This window comes from Geotrypetes seraphini, chromosome 14 (genome assembly GCF_902459505.1).
Source record: "Geotrypetes seraphini chromosome 14, aGeoSer1.1, whole genome shotgun sequence".
NCBI classification, from domain to species: Eukaryota; Metazoa; Chordata; class Amphibia; order Gymnophiona; family Dermophiidae; genus Geotrypetes; species Geotrypetes seraphini.
This window is the reverse complement of record NC_047097.1, coordinates 27,527,496-27,546,907: the sequence shown is the minus strand read 5'-3', so window position 1 is coordinate 27,546,907 and position 19,412 is coordinate 27,527,496. Positions and strand designations below refer to the sequence as shown.

At 42.9% G+C, this 19,412-nt stretch overlaps 1 protein-coding gene across 1 annotated transcript in view; it reads left to right on the top strand.

The window, feature by feature from the left end:
• The window catches only part of PPIP5K1 (diphosphoinositol pentakisphosphate kinase 1), a 201,687-nt gene that overhangs the window by 27,316 nt on the left and 154,959 nt on the right, over positions 1 to 19,412 (top strand). The window contains 2 exon segments of the mRNA XM_033919568.1: positions 10,562 to 10,757; positions 15,023 to 15,113. Coding sequence (XP_033775459.1) covers positions 10,562 to 10,757; positions 15,023 to 15,113 — 287 coding nt within the window.

Sequence of the window (19,412 nt, the reverse complement as noted above, 5' to 3'; positions counted from 1 at the left end):
ACCTCTGGTCTGCCCCGGCGGAGGCGACTACTTATGTACTTATGTACTGGCTCCCAGTAATCTCTAGGGTTTCCTTGAAATGTGCCTGCCTAACATTTAAGATCTTGCATGGCACTCTTCCTCCTTTAATTCCTCTATCCTGGAATTCTGCGAGACCTGATATTACTAGATCTATTCAAAAGCTTAAATTATCCTTCCCCTCGTTAAAAGGCGTTATCTATATTGGAAAATTAGGGAAATCTCTTTACTTTAAAATTACTGAGATTTGGAATAACTTTTCTGTCCAGCTGCGTAACTTGGGCTCTTTCCAATTATTTCAAAAACATCTGAAAACGTGGCTATTTTCAAAAATGTAAATTCCGCTGCTCTCCATACAATCACTAATTCTTATTATATTTTCCACTCTTCCAAACTCTTGTAAACCGTGCCGAGCTCTATCCTTATAGAAAAAATGCGGTATATAAGCTTAAGGTTTAGTTTAGAGTAATGGGCGCTAACCTTCCCTTATTGTACATTCTTTTTTAGCTAAAAGGCCAAAAAAGGACTTGCCTTTGATTTTAGCCAAAAAGAGATTGAGAGGCGATCGGCAAATGTTCATATTTTTGATTGCTTAGGCTGCACATTTAAGTGTCATGCCATTGGTGTTGTCACACCCTCCTTTTAATCTTTCTCGACATTTTGATCAAAAGGTGGCCATTATGCTTCATTATTTCTCTGTATACCCAGCTTTCTTTCATTTATGTTTCTATATCTTTTTTTTTTTACTCAGCAATTTCCTTTTGCTCCTTTAAACGTTTTGCTTAATAAAAACCAGAAATTTAATCTTGCACAACAAGCCTTCATTCACAACTACCGGGAGCCTCTTTTTTTGTTTTTTCTGTTTTATGCCTCTGAAACACACCTAATGTGATCATTTGCAGTGGTAGTACTTGGCAGGAAGCCATACACCGGTAGTAACATACATGCCACTTGTAAACCACAAAACCATATAGATCCTTGCAGTTTACAATAAGCAAGAGAAGCTAAACCTCAAACAGCGAATTATAATTAGACATAGCATAAATTATCATGTAGATAAGTCTTGAGTAGTTTTCTAAAATTCGCATAAGAAGTGGAAGTGGAAAAGAATTGGCAAAAACAGGATCCCAAGTAGCTGCCTGATATAAAAGTAATCTGTTATGGAATCTTTAGTAAAGCATCCCCTAACCGACGGAAAGTCAAATATTGTTGGTATTCGTAAGGAACGTCAAGCACTAGAGGAATTAAAATGCTCAACTAAATACCCTGAGGCCAACCCATACACTGCCTTATAACGTAGACATCCAACTTTAAACAGCACCCTCGCCTCAAAAGGTAGCCAGTGTTTCTGGAACACTGCAATCATGGGGTTTGAAGCCAACCACTAAATATTAACTTTATTTTCATGTCATCACCCAGCCTGCTCTCTGTTTTCCAGCAATTTTTGTTCTATGTGTCTCAGTATGAAAATTGTTACTTTATAGTTTATTTATTTGAATCTCACCTTTCCCAAAGCAGGTCACAACAAATAACATATATAACCAACAACAAACAATTACAGTACAAACAGTAAAAAGGCTGATTAAAGGGCCAGCACTCTTTCATACAATTTGAAATGCAAGATTCAAATTCCATACTTCATTTTGCAAAAAAAGGTGTGTTCAGTCATTTTAAAAAATTCTGTAAGTAATTCTGCTGGCAGTTATATAAATGGGAGCCCAAGACCCCTGTGTTGATGGGTGGAATGTAACACGGGGCTGGTTGGCCCCAGTGTCGCCCATTGGCCGGGGGTGGGGGGGGTTGTCAGATAGTTGGATGGGGTGAGGGAGTAGTAAAAAGCAGGGATTGGGTGGTGAGCCCATCAGTATAGGGAATTTAAATTAATTGGTGGCAGGCAGGGCAGCGTGCGGGAGCAAGGTGATAAAGCTGGGACCCTGGAGGACTAGGCTTCTTCTGGGGTCCTCCAGGGCGGCTTTTCGGCACGTCAGTGGTCCGTTGCGGTGTGAGGGGCGATGATGGCGCGTGGGATTGAGGCAGCGGTGGAGTCGGATGGTGAGGCCGAGATGTCGATCCTGGCAGGAGATTCCTTTAGGGAAGGCCTGGAGGAGTAGGTGGGTGCCAGCGGTGCGAGGGAGTGTGGCAGGCCTGAGCGGCAATCGAAGTTGGAGGTGCTTTCAGCCCTTGTGATCGCCGGCTCTGGGCAGGGTCTGTGGGGCTTGTGGCAGCTGCACATTGTGGATGGGATACGTCGGGCGGGAAGAGTTCTTTCTGGTTGTTGGACCGCAGCTCACAGGCTTCTCCTGCTGAGCTGGAGCAGGAGGGGCTGGAGTGTGCAGCTATGGGGCGTCCTGCTTCCTCTATGGTGGAGGAGCAGATGAGAGCTGATGAGGCAGGGTTTCCTCATGGGGCAGCAAGGGTTTCAAGGGATAAGGAGGGGGGTGAGGCCCCCCCTTGGGTGAGGGGAAGCGTTGGTGATGCTGGTGGTGGGTCAGGGATGTTGCTGTCCCAGCCCCCTCCCCTGTTGGGTGGGGGGTCAGGGCCATGGTATGGGGGTTCTCCTGGGATGTGGGGAGCTCAGTGGGGTCAACCCCCTTGGTGGTCTGGGCTGCCCAGCTGGGAACCTGGTTCGTCTGTCCCTGTTTGGGGGAGTGGGGTGTCCCCAGGGGGGTCCGGTGTCAGGTGGGGTCTGTGGTTCTGACTGGAGAATACCTGGGGGTGGCTTTCTGGGTGCTGCTCCTGGCTTTGGTTTCTTTCCTCAGGGTTCTGCATTGGCGCCAGAGTGACCCGTCAGTTCGGCCGGGTTGACGTGGGGAGCTTTGTCCAGCAGCGGCAGCACCTCGGAGCATCGGCAAAATGAGATCGCAGCGGTGCGGACAGCGAGGGATTCTGCTTTAGAGGTCGCAGTTGCCGATGGTGACGCTACAAGTTCTGCAGAGGATGTGGTGGCTGCTGGCAATGGCGCCACTGGTTCAACGCAGAGGTCAAGGAGCAATGCAGGGATTGCTGCAGGTGGTGTCTCTAAGGCGATGGCTGCTGATTCGGGAGCTTCAACTTTGGGTAAAGTGGTGTCTGCTTCGGCTACTGGGGGAAAGAAGTCTTGGCGGTGGGGGAGGGATCGGCATAGGTGGTGGAGGGGGTCCTCGGTGTCGTCTGGGTCTTCCTTGTCTGTGGCTGCGCCCAGCGGAGAGAGTGGGTCCGTGGCAGGGGGGGGTGTGGCTCGGCAGGGGGAGGCCAGTGCGCGCCAGTGCTCGTGGCGTTGATGGAGCTTTGGGAGAAGGTTCCGCACGACTTGTGACTGAGCTCGGATCTTTGCTGGCGGCTTAACAAAGCTAGCTGCCCCTTCTCTGACTGTCAGTTCTGGCATGCATGTTCACAATGTGGTCATCCACATTCTGCCCTCAAGTGCCCCAAGAGACCAGGCAGTGGACCTATTGGTGCTGGAAAGCGAGACGAAGTGAGGAACAGTGCCCACGCCGGTGCGGGTTGATGTGCAAAAGCCGTGGTTGCGATGCTATGGGAATGTTCGCACGGCGGGTATGTTGGAAAGGGGTTTTCGAGTGGTTTTGAGAATCCTTTTCGGGGTGAATTTTCTGCTTCCCGGGTGCGTGCAGTGGTACGTAGTAAGTTGGGGGAGGAAGTGCAGTTGGGGTGGATTGCAGGTCCTTTTCGGGTGTGGCCCTTCCCGGTTATGATGATTTCGCCTTTGGCGGTGATACCTAAGAAGGAGCTGGGTAAGTTCCGCTTGATTCACAATTTGTCTCGACCGTTGGGGACTTCTGTGAATGACACTATTCCACGGGACTTATGTTCGGTGCGGTATTCGTCAGTGGATTGTGCGTTGCGACTGGTTCTTAAGGCTGACCGGGGTTCCTTTGATTGGAGGGAATAGTAGTTTATGTATTTACCTCATAGAATCAGAACGATTGGAATTAAACAAACGTGGAAATAGTGGGGAAAAGATCCCATATAGACTATATATGCTATATTTACCTTAAATGATGTAGAGATGAAGGAACTTAGAATTATTTACTGTATTATTCTGAGCTAGATGAGCTTTTTGGCTTCTTAGGCTCACTTGACTATATCCACAGGGGGACGAGCAGACATTACAGGACAAAAAAAGTCAGCTTTGAGCTGCTTCCTGCTTTCCTACTGCTCCTGGATCACAGTTTCTCATAAACCTCTAAAATGTTAATAAAAAGGCTTAAACTCACAACTGTCAGATACATCACTGTAACTGATGAGAGCACCGATGCATTCATGAACCTTAAACATCTTGGCTTTTATCATCTTTATCTGATTCATCCTCCAATGAAGTCGTCGGCACAGTGCGCAGCGGCCACTAAGAGAGCGAATAGAATGCTAGGTATAATCAAGAAGGGTATTACAACCAGAACAAAAGAAGTTATATTGCCGTTGTATCGGGCGATGGTGCGTCCGCATCTGGAGTACTGCGTCCAATATTGGTCGCCGTACCTTAAGAAAGATATGGCGATACTCGAGAAGGTTCAGAGGAGAGCGACACATTTGATAAAAGGTATGGAAAATCTTTCATACACTGAGAGACTGGAGAAACTGGGACTCTTTTCCCTGGAGAAGAGGAGAATTAGAAGGGATATGATAGAGACCTACAAGATCATGAAGGGCATGGAGAAAATGGAGAGGGACAGATTCTTCAAACTTTCGAAAACTACAAGAACGAGAGGGCATTCGGAAAAGTTGAAAGGGGACAGATTCAAAACCAATGCTAGGAAGTTTTTCTTCACCCAACGGGTGGTGGACACCTGGAATGCGCTTCCTGAGGGCGTGATAGGACAGAGTACGGTATTAGGGTTCAAGAAGGGATTGGACAATTTTCTGAAGGAGAAGGGGATAGAGGGGTACAGATAGAGGACTACTACACAGGTCCTGGATCTGTTGGGCCACCGCGCGAGCGGACTGCTGGGCACGATGGACCTCTGGTCTGACCCAGCAGAGGCACTTCTTATGTTCTCTTTGTCTTCTGCATGTATTTTCTCCTCCAGTTTATAACACCTGGTAACCGGGTCTGTGTCTCTATATGGCTGTTTGGGGGAGGATGGGCTGGAGAGAGCTTCAATGGCTAGGAGGGTGTAGATGGGCTGGAGTGAGTTTTGATGGAGATTTCAGTAGTTGGAAGCCAAGCACAGTACTGGGTAAAGCTTTGGATTCTTGCCCAGAAATAACTAAGAAGAAAAAATTTAAATTGAATCAGGTTGGGCAGACTGGATGGACCATTCGGGTCTTTATCTGCCGTCATCTACTATGTTATCCTTAAATAAAATTTAAAATTACATTGGTCTACACATCCTTTTATGCAGCATATGATGAAAATCAGTTGCTTCAAAATCTTTAAAGTCATATTCAGGATCAGTGTCGTTCAATAACTTTTTCCAGCTGTTGGCTGAAGTTGTGAGTCATCTTGTGCTTCCATACAGCTGCAAAGTTCTGAATTTCCGACTTTATATTGTAACTTTTAATGTTTTGAAGAGATTTTTGACCTCTAGCATCATGTAACATGTCCTTCTTCTCCAGCACAGCAAGCACTTCTTGCAGGTATCTTCTCCAATACAGGTGCTTATTTGATATAATAACACTTTGAGCCATGCGTTGGATCATAAGAACATAAGAATTGCCATACTGGGACTGACTGAAGGTCCATCCAAACCCAGTATCCTGTTTCAAACAGTGGCCAACCCAGGTCCCAAGTATGTAGCTAGATCCCAAGGAGTAAAACAGATTTTATGCTGCTTGTCTTAGGAATAAGCAGTGGATTGCCCCAAAACATCTCAATAATGACCAATGGACTTCTCTTTTAGGAAAATTGTCCAAAACATTTTTAAACCCCACTAAGCTAACTGATTTCATTACATTCTCTGGCAATTAATTCCAGAGTTTAATTGCACATTGTGTGAAGAAATATTTTCTCTGGTTTGTTTTAAATCAACTACTTAGTAGCTTCATAGCATGCACCCTAGTCCTTGTATTTTTGGAAAGAGTAAACAAGAGATTCACATTACCCTTTCCACTCCACTCAGTATTTTATAGACCTCTTATCATATCACTCTTAAGCTGTCTCTTCTCCAAGCTGAAGAGCCCTCGCTGCTTTAGCCTTTCCTCATAGGTAAGTCATTCCATCCCTTATATCATTTTCATCCACCTTCTTTGTGCCTTTTCTAGTTCTGCTACATCTTTTTTGAGATACGGCGACCAAAATTGCACACAGTGTTCAAAGTGTGGCTGTACATTTTCATCTTTTCTTTTTCATTCTTTTCCTGATAATTCCTAACATTCTGTTTGCTTTCTTATTCACTGCCTTACATTGAGCTGAGGGTTTGAATGTATCCTCAACGATAACACCTAGATCCTTTTCCTGGGCAGTGACCTCTAACAGGGAACCCGGCATCACATAGCTATAGTTTGGGTTTCTATTTCCCATGTGCATCACTTTGCACTTGCTCACATTAAATGTCATCTGTCATTTGATACCTAGTCTCCCAGTCTCCCAAGGTCCTCTTGCAATTCTTCACAACACTCTTGCGATTTTAACATCTTTGAACAATTTTGTGTCATTGGCAAATTTAATTATCTCACTATTTAATCCCATCTCTAGATCATTGATAAATATGTTAAAAAGCAGTGGTCCCAGCACAGACCACTGGGGAACCCCACTGTTTATAATCAATCCAAAGAAACCCTTTACCAGCCAGAGATGATATCAATAACAAAAAAAAAGCTGATAGATTAATGTTTGAATCGAACATGCAGCATATAAACACTTGTTTCAGGAGGAAAAGCCTCAGATCCCCATTAGGGAAAACCTCTCTCCAAAAGCAAAGGATTAAATAACATCACTGGCAAAAACCTCCTTCCCATCTGTGTTTACAGGTTTTCCCTAATGGGGATCTGAGGCTTCTCCTCCTGAAACAAGTGTTTATATGCTGCATGTTCAATTCAAACATTAATCTATCAGCTTTTTTTGTTATTAAATTCCACTATTTACCCTTCTCCACTGAGAATATTGACCATTTAAACCTACTCTCTGTTTCTGTCTTTCAACCAGTTCTTAATCCATAATAGGACATTACTTCCTATCCCATGGCTTTCTAATTTACCCAGAAGTCTTTCATGAGGTACTTTGTCAAATGCCTTTTGAAAATCCAAATACACAATATCAACTGGCTCACCTTTATCCACATGTTCATTTACCCCTTCAAAGAAATGGTCAATGAAGTGATTTTAAGGGGTAGAAGAAGAATGATTCAAAATGTTATGTGATCGTGGCACCGAGGTACCCCCCCCCCTCTTCAAACCCAACATGCACCCAAAAAGAGGGAGAAAAAGCCTCAGAGTAATATAGCAGTATAGAACCAAAAGGTACAAATCAAAACTGCTTTTGATACTTTCACTGGCAAAAAAACTCCCTCCCAGAACAGCTCATGTTTAGAAAAGGGCAAAGTCACCTGGAGGCACGTTCAAGGACTTAGCTGACAAAAGACGACTTGAGCTCCAATGCTGTCACGTCTTCTCCGATCTTCCCAACAAGCGACTTTGTTTCACCAATGTTTTGGCTCATTGGGGGAACAAACAATACAGCCTTGAAAAGTGCAGTCATGCTGAGACCATCCACGATCACACAATATGAACATATTATAGGATGTGCGTCCTCGTATAATTTGTTAACACATTGGTAGAAAAAGAATGCAATTCTCATCAAGTACCAATTTGCCTGCTTGAGGCGAGCTGGTGGATTATGCATCTTCTGCAATATTCCTTAAAAGCTCCGTTTGATAGAGATGAACCTCAGGAACAAAGTGATTGAAAAATCACCAGAGGCTGGTTTGATTGCTCGTGCCCAGCTCATGGCAGTTAGGTGTTCAAATGCAGATATTCTATAACGCTGCCTAATTTCTGGCGCTCCCCTGACTCGCTCGTGCCCCTCCCATGGCCTCACTGCCTTTGGAATCCCTTGCGATTAAATTTGGGCACTTAGGTTAAACAGTAGGGCATAGGGCAGATCCGCATGTAACTCTTAATTACTGCCAATTAAGTGCTTTTTAATACTAATTATTACCTAATTAACTAATTTGTGCGCAAACCTGTGATCCACACCCAACTTTGGACGACCTGTACGGAATCTGAGACTTTGTGCTGGAAGAATGATTGCAAGTGTTTGCTGCAGTTGGCTTTTTTTTTCCTGCTCTCCTGTAGGAATTCTCCTTTGGCCTCTGGTATGCCTTTCAAGTCTAGGGTTATTTGGACCAGCTGATTGTAGAACAAATAGCTGAGAGGCGCATAAGCTGAAGAACTTTACCCTCCTGCTTAGAGTATAAAAGGAAGGGCAGCTGACGGGTAAGATTTCAAAGGTTTACTGGTAAAGGCTGCATCTCTGCAGGAAGCAGAGCTGTGAAAACAAAGTGGATCCAGTTTCCCTCTGAGAGGGAGGAGGGTGGGGAAAAAACTTCCTTTGTAAAGAACGCAAAAGAAACATATACACACAAAAAAAAGACTTTTGGGTTGTGCTGAAGATGAACCATTCTGCTGTGCCAGATTTTGAGAAAAGGCTGCGCCCTGGAGATAAGGTTTCAAATTAACCAAATGAATTCATAGGAGAATCACTGAATGGGTCCTTCCATGCTCTAAATACAGAGTAGTTTCGATATTGTCAACAGGCCGAGCTTTCTCTGTCTTTCTTGTCTGATTTGACTTGTTGGTTTTCTTTCTCTCTCTGCCGTTAACTATATATTTTTATTTATAGTTGCCTACTATATTAGGTGAAAATAATGATAGACCATGACAGTGCATAGTTGGCAAATCTGGACGTTTTAAAGGACTTTGCCTGTAAAAGCTGATGATAGCTGAAGTACATTTAATGAAAATGTTTGCACATATTCTTGAATATAATTTGAGGATTTTAAGTGTGGTTTGTGTGTTTGCATGATATTTTGTTTGTGCACAATTGACATGGAGTTTGCAAACAGCTGCAATGGGTTGTGATGCATGAACATTATTATGCCCATAGGTCTCGATAACTTTCAATCATTCAGAATATATAAAAATATAGTCCTAGGTCAGTCCACAGTGAGGTGCTTTTAGTGTTCTTTATTAAACTGTTCGAAATTCAGTCAGTATAATAACATTTCACTAAACCAAATCGTTTAAAGTTTTTTGCCTCTGTTGAGCATTATGGAAATAAACCAGTGGTCTCAAACTCACGGCCCGCCAGGTTCCATTTTGAAGCCCTCGGTATGTTTATCATAATCACAAAAGTAAAATAAAACAGTTTCTTCATCATATGTCTCTTTAGCTATAAATGACAATATTATTATTAAGACTTAGCCAAAAGGAAAGATTTAATAAGACATTAACTATTTTTTCTGAGGCCCTCCAAGTATCTACAAATCCAAAATGTGGCCCTGCAAAGGATTTGAGTTGGAGACCACTGAAATAAACATACTGAAAACAATAGCTATTTTCTTGCACTCCGCTCTCAGATTGAGCTAGGCACAGCACCCTGCAATATGACCACCTTGATGAGCATTACTTGTACAAAGCTCTAGATCCATCACCAGCCTCAGACCCTGAATTGAGAGAGAGTACCTTTTGGGGGATTTTTCTTTTGGTTCAAAATTCTCTTTTCTCTTTCTCGTTTGTTTAGTTTGATGTAAAATGATGATACTTCTATGGTCCTATTTACTTTAGAAAAAACCTTTGAGTGAGATGTCTCTCGACTCTAGTGGCTCAGGGGTTTGAAATATTTTGAAGATTTCTAAAGTCCTTTAAGAAAGGAATGGCAACTTCATTATTGTGCCCAAAAGACCCAGCTTCTGCTTTTGGCCCAGTAACATTATAATGGATAAAGTATGTGCTCTTGAGGTATCAAAGTGCCACTCTAATATACAGTATGACCAACCCCACCTGCCTTCAAATGATAGTGGAAAGATGCCATCAGGATTTGGAAGACTGGCTTTAAAGCCTCTAATCTAAAAGGTTGCTTGAGAACCAGATCCTTAGTGGAAGAGTGGCCTAGTGGTTAGAGCAGCTGTCTCAACTCCCTGAGGTTGTGAGTTTAATTCCCACTGCAGCCCCTTAGTCACTTAACACTTCATTGCCCCATGTAAACCTCTTTGATTGTGTAAACCACACAGACAAAGCAGTATATCAAATCCTATCCCCCTTTACCCTGAAACTTCTTGAGGGAGTCTCTGCATTTCTTGTGACCCTACTGTGGCAAATAACAATTAAAAACTGTAAGGCCCCTTTCTTTCTACACACATGATCAGGTGTCTAGGCTGATATTTTCAGCACACAAATGTTTTATGTATAGGTGCTGTCAAGGAGGAACAATTCCCAAATGCTGGTTCATGTTGCAGGGGGGAAGCCAAGGAAACAGGAAAAGACACTGAATTTCTCTTGGCTAACATCAGCATCTTGAAGTAAACATTTAGACAGAGAATATTGTTTGAGAAAGCTGCTGTTTCTTCATGGATTTCTTTCTGTCTGTTTGTGATTTCTCATGCAACAGCCTCCAGAGCGACAGATTGTGGTGGGAATCTGTGCCATGACCAAAAAGTCCAAATCTAAGCCCATGACCCAAATTCTGGAGCGGCTCTGCAAGTTTGATTACATCACTGTGGTGATCATGAGTGAGGATGTCATCCTGAACGAGCCTGTGGAAAACTGGCCTATCTGTGACTGTCTCATCTCTTTCCATTCCAAAGGCAAGTGTCATGGTTAATGTTACAAATTGCACTGCAAAGATCATACATGGACGCTACTTTCAGATGTGAAAAGATACGATTTGATTACTGGGCAGACTAGATGGACCATTTGACCTTTATCTGCAATCATGTTTCTATGTTTTCCCTACAGAAGTAAGCAGAAAGATCTGAAAATGCAATCTGTGTACTTTTTCCTTTCCTGAACTAAATACTTCCCCAGATATGCCTCATCTCAGTATGGCTAAAAGATGACATGTCTTCAATGCGCAAAATCTAAAATGTATGAGGAAGGGTGATTTTCAGACAGCTGATTGATATGGATAGAATACACTGAACACTGAGCCCTTTATTCTCTAAAAATGAAATGATTTAGCAGTTGTATCAGTGTTTTCTAAATTGTGGGTTGTAACCCCAAAGTGCACATTTGGGATCATGACCATGATTTGGGGGGGGGGGAGGAAACACCATTTTCCCATGCAGAACACGATAAGTAGGCTTGCATAGGCTCGATGGGAGATGGGGATTACAGCAGCAATAGAAGAGCTGAGAAACATGACACAGGCACAAGATAGGACTAGGCGTTGAGGGTTTTTGTAGCCACATAACATTTGACAAGCACTAAGTTGCACAGTGTAATGTTTCTTTGAAATTTGGTGTAAAATCATTGGGCATTGTGGATTTTGCATTAAAGTGGATAGTTTTGTTTTTTTAATTGCCTCCTTATAATGTTCAAAGCCAGTGTCTTGTAATGTAACCACATGTTAAATATTTATCTTCAAAAATCACCTTATATAGGTACCAAACAGAGGGAATAAACTTTAGGAAGGAACTTAAAACTATTCTATTTCTGCGTACTTATAGCAGTAAGTGAATTGCCAAGAGTTATTTCTCAGTCAAAATATGGGAGAGTGAGAATTTGCCATGCTACTGGGATATTTTATGTGATGTTATGTTATGTTATTTTAGGTTATTAGTTTAAGGTTATAATATGTTACCTGTATGTTCATGATTCTGAATGTTTTACTGTAATCCACATAGGATTGTGGGATATGTGGAATATAAAATTTTAATACAAATAGAAAATAAAACAAATTACAAAAAAAGCAGCATAGTCCACCAAAAGAAGGGATAAAGGAAGCAAATTTATTGAGGACCTGACACGGCCTGCGTTTCTGCAAATAGCTGCATCTGGTGTCATTCGATTAGAGTAAATCTTAATGCAATATGATGAAAAACACCAAAATGATGGTATATTGGATGGATCCTCTATCAGTCTAACAAACAATTTCAAAAACACTTCAGTGAGGCAACAATAAGTTCCCTGTCAAAGCGGCAGTAACTTATTTTTTTAATATATTCACAAATGTGAGAGACACTTTTTTATCCTACCCAGTTTGTCTCGAGGAGTTAATACATTTCTTCTATGTGCACAGGGTATGAAATCTACAATCCTTTTGGGAGTCTGTGGGTGTAGAGATATTTGTACCTTTTTTGTTGAGAGAAGAAATGTACAGTGAAATTTTTCTGGTTGATGCATGAAGAATTTAAGAACTGTTCATCTAGCCCAGTATCCTGTCTTCGCGGAGGCCAATCCAGGTCACAGGTACCTGGCAAAAACCCAAATAGTAGCAGCATTTCATGCTACTGTCCCATGTCTGTCTTGACAGCAGATTAGAATTTGCTGTTTATTTTGTATTAGATACGCTGGGCTTCATTTATTCAGAGCATGAAAAAGAGAGTCCTGGGATGTGTTTTCCAGAGTCTCAAAACAACAAATTTTAAAGGTTTTGTTGCGATTAGCATGTAAATTGTGCATTTTAGATATTTGTCCTCCTGTTTTACTACCACTAATTCCATCTGAGATTTTATATTGGTTGACTAACTTCCCCCTCCTTTATTAACACATAGCGCGCGTTTTAGTGCCAGCAGTGGCTGTAACTGCTCCGATACTCATAGGAGTTCTGTGAGCATCGGAGTAGTTACCATGGCTGCTGGCGCTAAAAGGAGGGGGTTTGTTAATGAGGTGTTAACAGAAGGAGAATATCCTGTTCAGTTTATACTTATACCAATACCAAATGCATCAAATGTTGCTTTTAAATAAAGTTGAATTTTATCGTCCAGTGGCCAGTATTGCATAGCAGGCCAAATTGTTGGAATTTGTGGTATAGTAACATAACATAGTAGATGATGGCAGATAAAGACTCAAATGGCCCATCTAGTCTGCCCAACCTGACTCAGTCTAAAAATTCAAGTTTCAAGTTTATTAAAACCTTATTATACCGCCAAATCAGACTTCAAGGTGGTGTACATATCTTATTAAAATACAGTGTTTAAAAAATACAGGGTACAACAAAGGTATATCGTACAAAGATTTAACAATACAAGACTGACAGACAAACTGGTTTAGAAGGGAGGTGGTAGAACTACATTATTTAAAGAGAAATAACAAGTGGAACGGATAATAGGAGGGGAGCAGATATCACATGAATCAATCATGTTCAGAGAGAAAAAAAGCGTCCTTAACAGGACGGTTAAACGTTAAAAGGTTTTGAGATTAGACTTGAATTCTAAAATAGTCATGTTTTCTCTTAAATACTTTGGAGCAGCGTTCCACAAAGTGGGAGCAGTAATTGAAATATTTGTTGGGTTTTTTCTTATTTTTATCTATTTCTGGGAAAGAACCCAAAGCTCTGTCCGGTACTGTTCTTAGGTTCCAACTACTGAAGTCTCCATCAAAGCTCACTCCAGTCCATCTGAACCCCTCCCTGTCATTATATCAACAATTTTTTGATTACATATTTTCCAAAGGTTATTTACATACAATTTGAGCTACAAAGATCGCCTCAGAAAACTGGGATTATTCACCCTTGAGAAGAGAAGACTGAGAGGGGATCTGATAGAGACTTTTAAATTGCTAAAAGGAATCGACAAAATGGAGCAGCAGGGGGAAAGGATGGTGAACAAGAAACAGCGTTATTCACATTGGCAATTGTGACCCAGACTCAGACCAGAGGTCATGGCCTGAAGCTGAGAGGGGACACGGCCAGGACAAATGTCAGAAAGTTCTGCTTCACACAGCGAGTGGTGAACGCCTGGAACTCTCTCCCAGAAGAAATGGTGGAGGAAACCACCATTCTAGGATTTAAGGGAAAATTGGATGCACATCTTCTTGCAGGACACATTGAGAGATACGAGTGACTTAAGATATTCGCCAGGGTACGCCTGGCTGAGCCTCCGCGTGTGTGGAGCACCGGACTGGATGGACCCCAGGTCTAATCCGGTGCAGGCATTTCTTATGTTCTTATGTTTAACCCAACATGGTTTTTGTCCACTCCACAGCACGGAAACCTTATTGTTAATTTTGGTCTCTGAAATTAGAAAAATTAAAGTTCATGATATATAGAGTAGAACAAGTTATTTCAGTTCAGGAGTTCAGCAATTGAATTGATTTATATTGGTAGACTAAGAAGTGGCCACCTTTGAATTCCAAGGACCCAAAGTCTGGACCGAACACCCAAGCAGCTTACGACGACTTACCACACACTTCCAATTCAGGAAGGCGCTGAAAACGCATCTATTCACTTCACTCTGCATTGCCCAGTTATAACGTATTCATGTGAATGTGGTCTATACCTCTGTATCATTTCTAATATTATGTAAGCCGCAATGATTCCTAGTTGACATTTGCAGGATACAAGAATCAGTATGGTATGGTAGAGGCTCATTTAAAGGGGGCTACAAAGGGCAGTTTTCAAGTAAAAGAAATAATTGAAAATTGCCTCCTTGAATGTACTTAACACTATATGTGCTCTTCCCCTAATGGGTTTGGCTGAGAGAGACACTGCACATACACCCCCCCCCCCCTTTTTACAAAACTGTAGCACAGTTTTTAGCGGTGGCCGCAGCAGTTACAGCTTTGACCACTGTGGCTGGTGCTAAAAACCACGCCGTAGTTTTGTAAAAGGGGGGGGGGGATAGTTTTGTATTTTCAAAAGTATTCCTCCATTCCTCCCACCCACCCCCCAGAACAAGCTGGTTCCAATTTTAGGCGGGGGGGGCACTGTTTTCGGAGAAATTTTTCAAAGAAAGTGTTTTATTTCTCTTTCCCTCTGAAAACTGGTGCGAAATTCAGGGGTAAAACACATTTGTGGACTTATTCTGGCCTGCAGAGTTTTAAATACCCAGCAATGTACTTTATACTGTGAATCCTCTGCCAGGTTTTTTTTTCATGTGCTGTTAAACTATATTGTCTTTGTATTTTTTAGGATTCCCTCTGGATAAGGCAGTGAAATACTCTAACCTGCGGAACCCAATTTTGATTAATGACTTAAATATGCAATATTATATCCAGGATAGGTAAGGATAAGCTAATCGGATCTTCTTCATTACCTTTTCCTTCTCCTTTTTTATTGGTTTTGCTTCTCTCTCTCTTTTGGCTACTCTCTTATCCCCTTACCATTGTCTTTCTTTGTTCTTATTTTTCCTTTAAACCCTCTTAGCCAAAGACAATATTTTATTTTGGGCAAACTTCTTGTTATTCCTGACAAACAGGAATTCATCTCAGGCAAAAATCGAGCCCAGCTGCAGTATAAATGATTTCTTCTTTAAACATTTCTAAATTAAAATCTAAGTGAGCATCCAGTTTATTTATCTAAAAATGTAAAAAAGAATTTAAACTTCTTAACACCAAATGATGTGAGAAAACATCGTACATTTGTCAGTACCCTAGTGTCACCAAAACTTCATGAGCCCTCAAAATTGCTGAAGTATCTAACTGTCCTTTTAAAGGGAAATTTTCCATATATTGTGTGATTGACAGCTAGGCATTGGAGGTAAAGTTTTCATTTACAAAAGATTATTGGAACTATCCCAATATTACAAACTTCTATTAAAACTGTATTTCTTTTTTTTTTTAATAATAATCTTTATTCATTTTTTACATCTTACAAGTGTATCAATAAATTGACAATTGAAATACTTAAAATAAAATAAATTTCTGTCTACCTTTATTGTCCAATTAGTATAATTTGAAAGTTAGATATATATAAAATTTCTAACCTAAATTCAATAACTTTTTAATTTAAAACTCCATTAATGTTCCTTTTATTTTTGTTGCGAAATATTTGAACTCAAATCGTACTGATTCTGTCACCAAATTCCACCAGTGCAAGCTCTGCCTGAGTTAATGGCCCTTATTTTAGAAGCAATCCAGAAACTGGCTGTAACAGCGCGAGCAGGTTTTGGGTTTTGGGCCTGTGCACACAGCCAGACGCAACCATTAATAGTACAGAAAATCTCTTTATTGACTTAAACAAAACCTTCCTGAATCCTATTACTGTATATACTTGAATGTAAACCTATCTCAATGTAAACCAAGGTACTATTTTTTTGCCCCGCTTTTTAGGGGAAAAATGGTAATTCAAATATAAACTGAGGGTTTATGTTCTACCATTCCTTCGTTGTGATGCCCTACCACCCTCCCTCCCGCTGCAAGCCTCCCCCGAACCGGCAGACCTTTGATACAGCGATCAGGGCATGCCCACATCCCGCCTATGCTCCAACCCCACCGAAATGTCAGCTAATGCTTCCTTCTTCATTCCCAAGCAAGAGTAATGCCTGCACCTGTGCCCCAACCCCCACTAGAACATTCACTACTGCTCCCTCCCAAGACAGAGGAACACCCGCACCCCCATCTGTCAGCTAGCACTCCTGCCCTCCCTAGCAAATGAGACTGACACCCCACCAAGCCTACCACGATCTCCTGGTGGTCTAGCGGTGAGTTGGTGCAGAAGTGATGCCCATTCTTCCTCCACAATAAAAATGGCTGTCTGGACTTCCAGCAGCAGTCTCACGAGTTCATGGATTCTGTGATGGTCAGTAATCCTAAAACCCTGCCTGTTAGCAGGCCCTCTAAGGGTTCTGGTCGCTCTAATTTTCATGGCTGCAGGTATTATCACTCGTATTCCAGCACCATGTCTCAGATCAGAGCTCCAGGCAGAGGTATTCCAGCTACAAACATGCCCAGCCATCTGGCTCCCATTCTGCGTCCCCTGCAAGAAGGTGCAATGTCACCAGGCTGGGGGACCCCCCTCTACAGATAGGGGGCAGGCTGTCAGTTTTCCTGCTGGCTTGGGTTCTGGACTTTATTTGGTCAGGCTCCAATTGGAATTTGCCCAGCCTCTAACCAATTGGTTCATAACTCTCCCGCAGGGCACCCAGGCAAGACGCTTCAAGTGTAGGCCACTGTACAGCACTTGCTGGATATTCAAGCTCTAGAGCGGGTGCTGCTCGACTTTTCAGGCTCCAGCAGATACTCCATATACTTTATCATGCCAATGAATGGCTCAGATGGTTGGAGGCCTGTTCTGGAGCTGCAGCATGTATATGAGGCTCACAAGTTTCCACACTTTCGCATGGAAACAGTGCGATCTGTCATAGGAGTAATAGCCCTGGGAGAGTTCCTTGCCTCTTTGGATTCATGGGGGCATACTTGCACATTCTGATCTTTCCAGCCCACTGCAAATACTTCTGGTTTTGCACAGCCATTACCAGTTTTTGGCTCTGCCCTTTGGACTAGTGGCTGTTCCTCACTGAGGCGATGGTAGTCATAGCGGCTTATTTAAGTAAGATGGCTCTGCAAGCACACCCTTTCTTGGACAACTGGCTAATCAGAGCTCCCTCATTGGCCGAGGGTCAACACACGGTGAATCTGGTGATCCAAATGCTAGAGGACCTTAGTTGGATTGTGAATTACAGAAAGGGCAGTCTTTCACACATGCAGTCTTTGGAATACCTGGGTGTTCTCTTTGACACTCCTGCGGGCTGCGTCTGTCTTCCAGGGGCATGCAGACAGAAACTGTGTTCCCAGATTTCTTCCCTTCTGGGTCTACCAGCTCCTGTGTGGGATTATCTTCTGGTCCTGGGATCCATGGCTGCCATGTTGGTTGCGGTTCCTTGGGCAAAAGCGCACATGCATCCTTTCCAGCATATCTTACTCTCTTGCTGGGCTCTGCACAGAGATGTGTTACAGACCAGTCTTCACTGCACTCTGGAGGCTCAGGCCAGCTTCTCCCACGATTGCTATACAAGGGCATACCACTGCGGATTGCATCGTGATGATGATAGATGCCAGCCTTCAGGGCTGGGGGAGCTCACTGCACATGGTGTCCCATTCAGGGGTATTGGACGCCTTCTCAGTGGTAATGGTCGATCAACCGGTTGGAGCTCAGAGCCATTCGGCTGGCTCTAGTGCACTTTCAGAAGACTCTGAAGGGCAAAGTGGTCAAAGTCTTCTCTGACAATGCAACCACAGTAGCCTATGTCAATTGCTAAGGAGGTGCCAGGAGCAACTGTCTGGCTCAGGAGGCCCGCCTTCTCTTTCTGTGGGCAAAACACCACCTCTAGGTGCTCTCAGCAGCGCATGTGGCGGGAGTCGACATTGTTCAGGCCGACTTCCTCCGCAGACAGCCCTTGGATTAGGGCAAGTGGGCCCTGGCCTTGGTGGTGTTCTGAGCCACTGTGCGGCGCTGGGTTTGGCAGAACAGTTATTTATCTAATCTAATCTAATCCTTAGGTTTGTATACCGCATCATCTCCACGTTCGTAGAGCTCGACGCGGTTTACAGTAGGAGAAATAGGAAGGAACTACAACAGAAGGTTAGAGGTAGAAGTGTGAAGAAAATTTAGAGGACTTGGGATGCCAAGATATAAGAGTTTCCTTGATTCCTATGTTGGAGGGAGACTTACATTTTTTGAGAAAAGCCAGGTTTTCAGATGTTTGCGGAAAACTTGGAGAGAGCTCAAGTTCCGAAGAGGGGAGGTAAGGTTGTTCCAGAGCTCAGTGGTTTATGACCTTGATTGTTATGGGAGTCTACTTCATGTTGGTTTGGTGGCTCTTGGTGATTGGGTACTAACTGTAAGTGGAGCTACGGAGCTCAGTGAAGTACAGAAGAGGCACAGAGAAAAATTTGAACTGGATTCCTTCTGCAGATGGCATGCATCCACGAGGATACTACCCACTTGTCTAGAATGTCTCACCTATCTACTATAAAAGAGCTTACCAGGGTAAGTACATAATCTTTTTTTTTTTTTTTTTTTGTATGGCAAAATGGGCAAAGTCAATTCTAAAAGGGAATACCAAGGATTAGTTTTCGTGCAGTGTGTCTAGTGGTCCTGAAACAATAAGGTTCTGTATATCAACTTGCAAGTTGCTTGCATGAAACTATTAATCATGTTTTCAACTCTGCCTCCTTCCCAGGTTGCTGCTCCTGCCCCCTCAGTTAGTTTTCTGCAAGCAAGTTGCTCAGAAGTGCTTCTGATCTACTCTGAAGTTTTATTATTTTGGGGTATTTTTTCTCAGTGTTCTTTTGGAGGCTCAGTGCCCAGAGGTTCCCACTTGTTGGGTCTTCTGCCTGGAAGAAGATGCAGATCTGCATGGTGGAGGTCTGCTGCTAGCAGGATCAGCCCTTGGGGATACCTAGCTAGCCATCCTATTTTATATTTTGTGAGCTCAGGAGCCATCCCCTGCATAGCTGCTTGCATCCCTGATTTACTCAGAAGCTTGAGCACAGGCTGTTTGGCTCCTTCCTGGCTTGGCCGAGACTAACAGTGGGCCAGACGCATGGTCATCCCCCTGGTCTTTTGGGAGTTGAGGCTC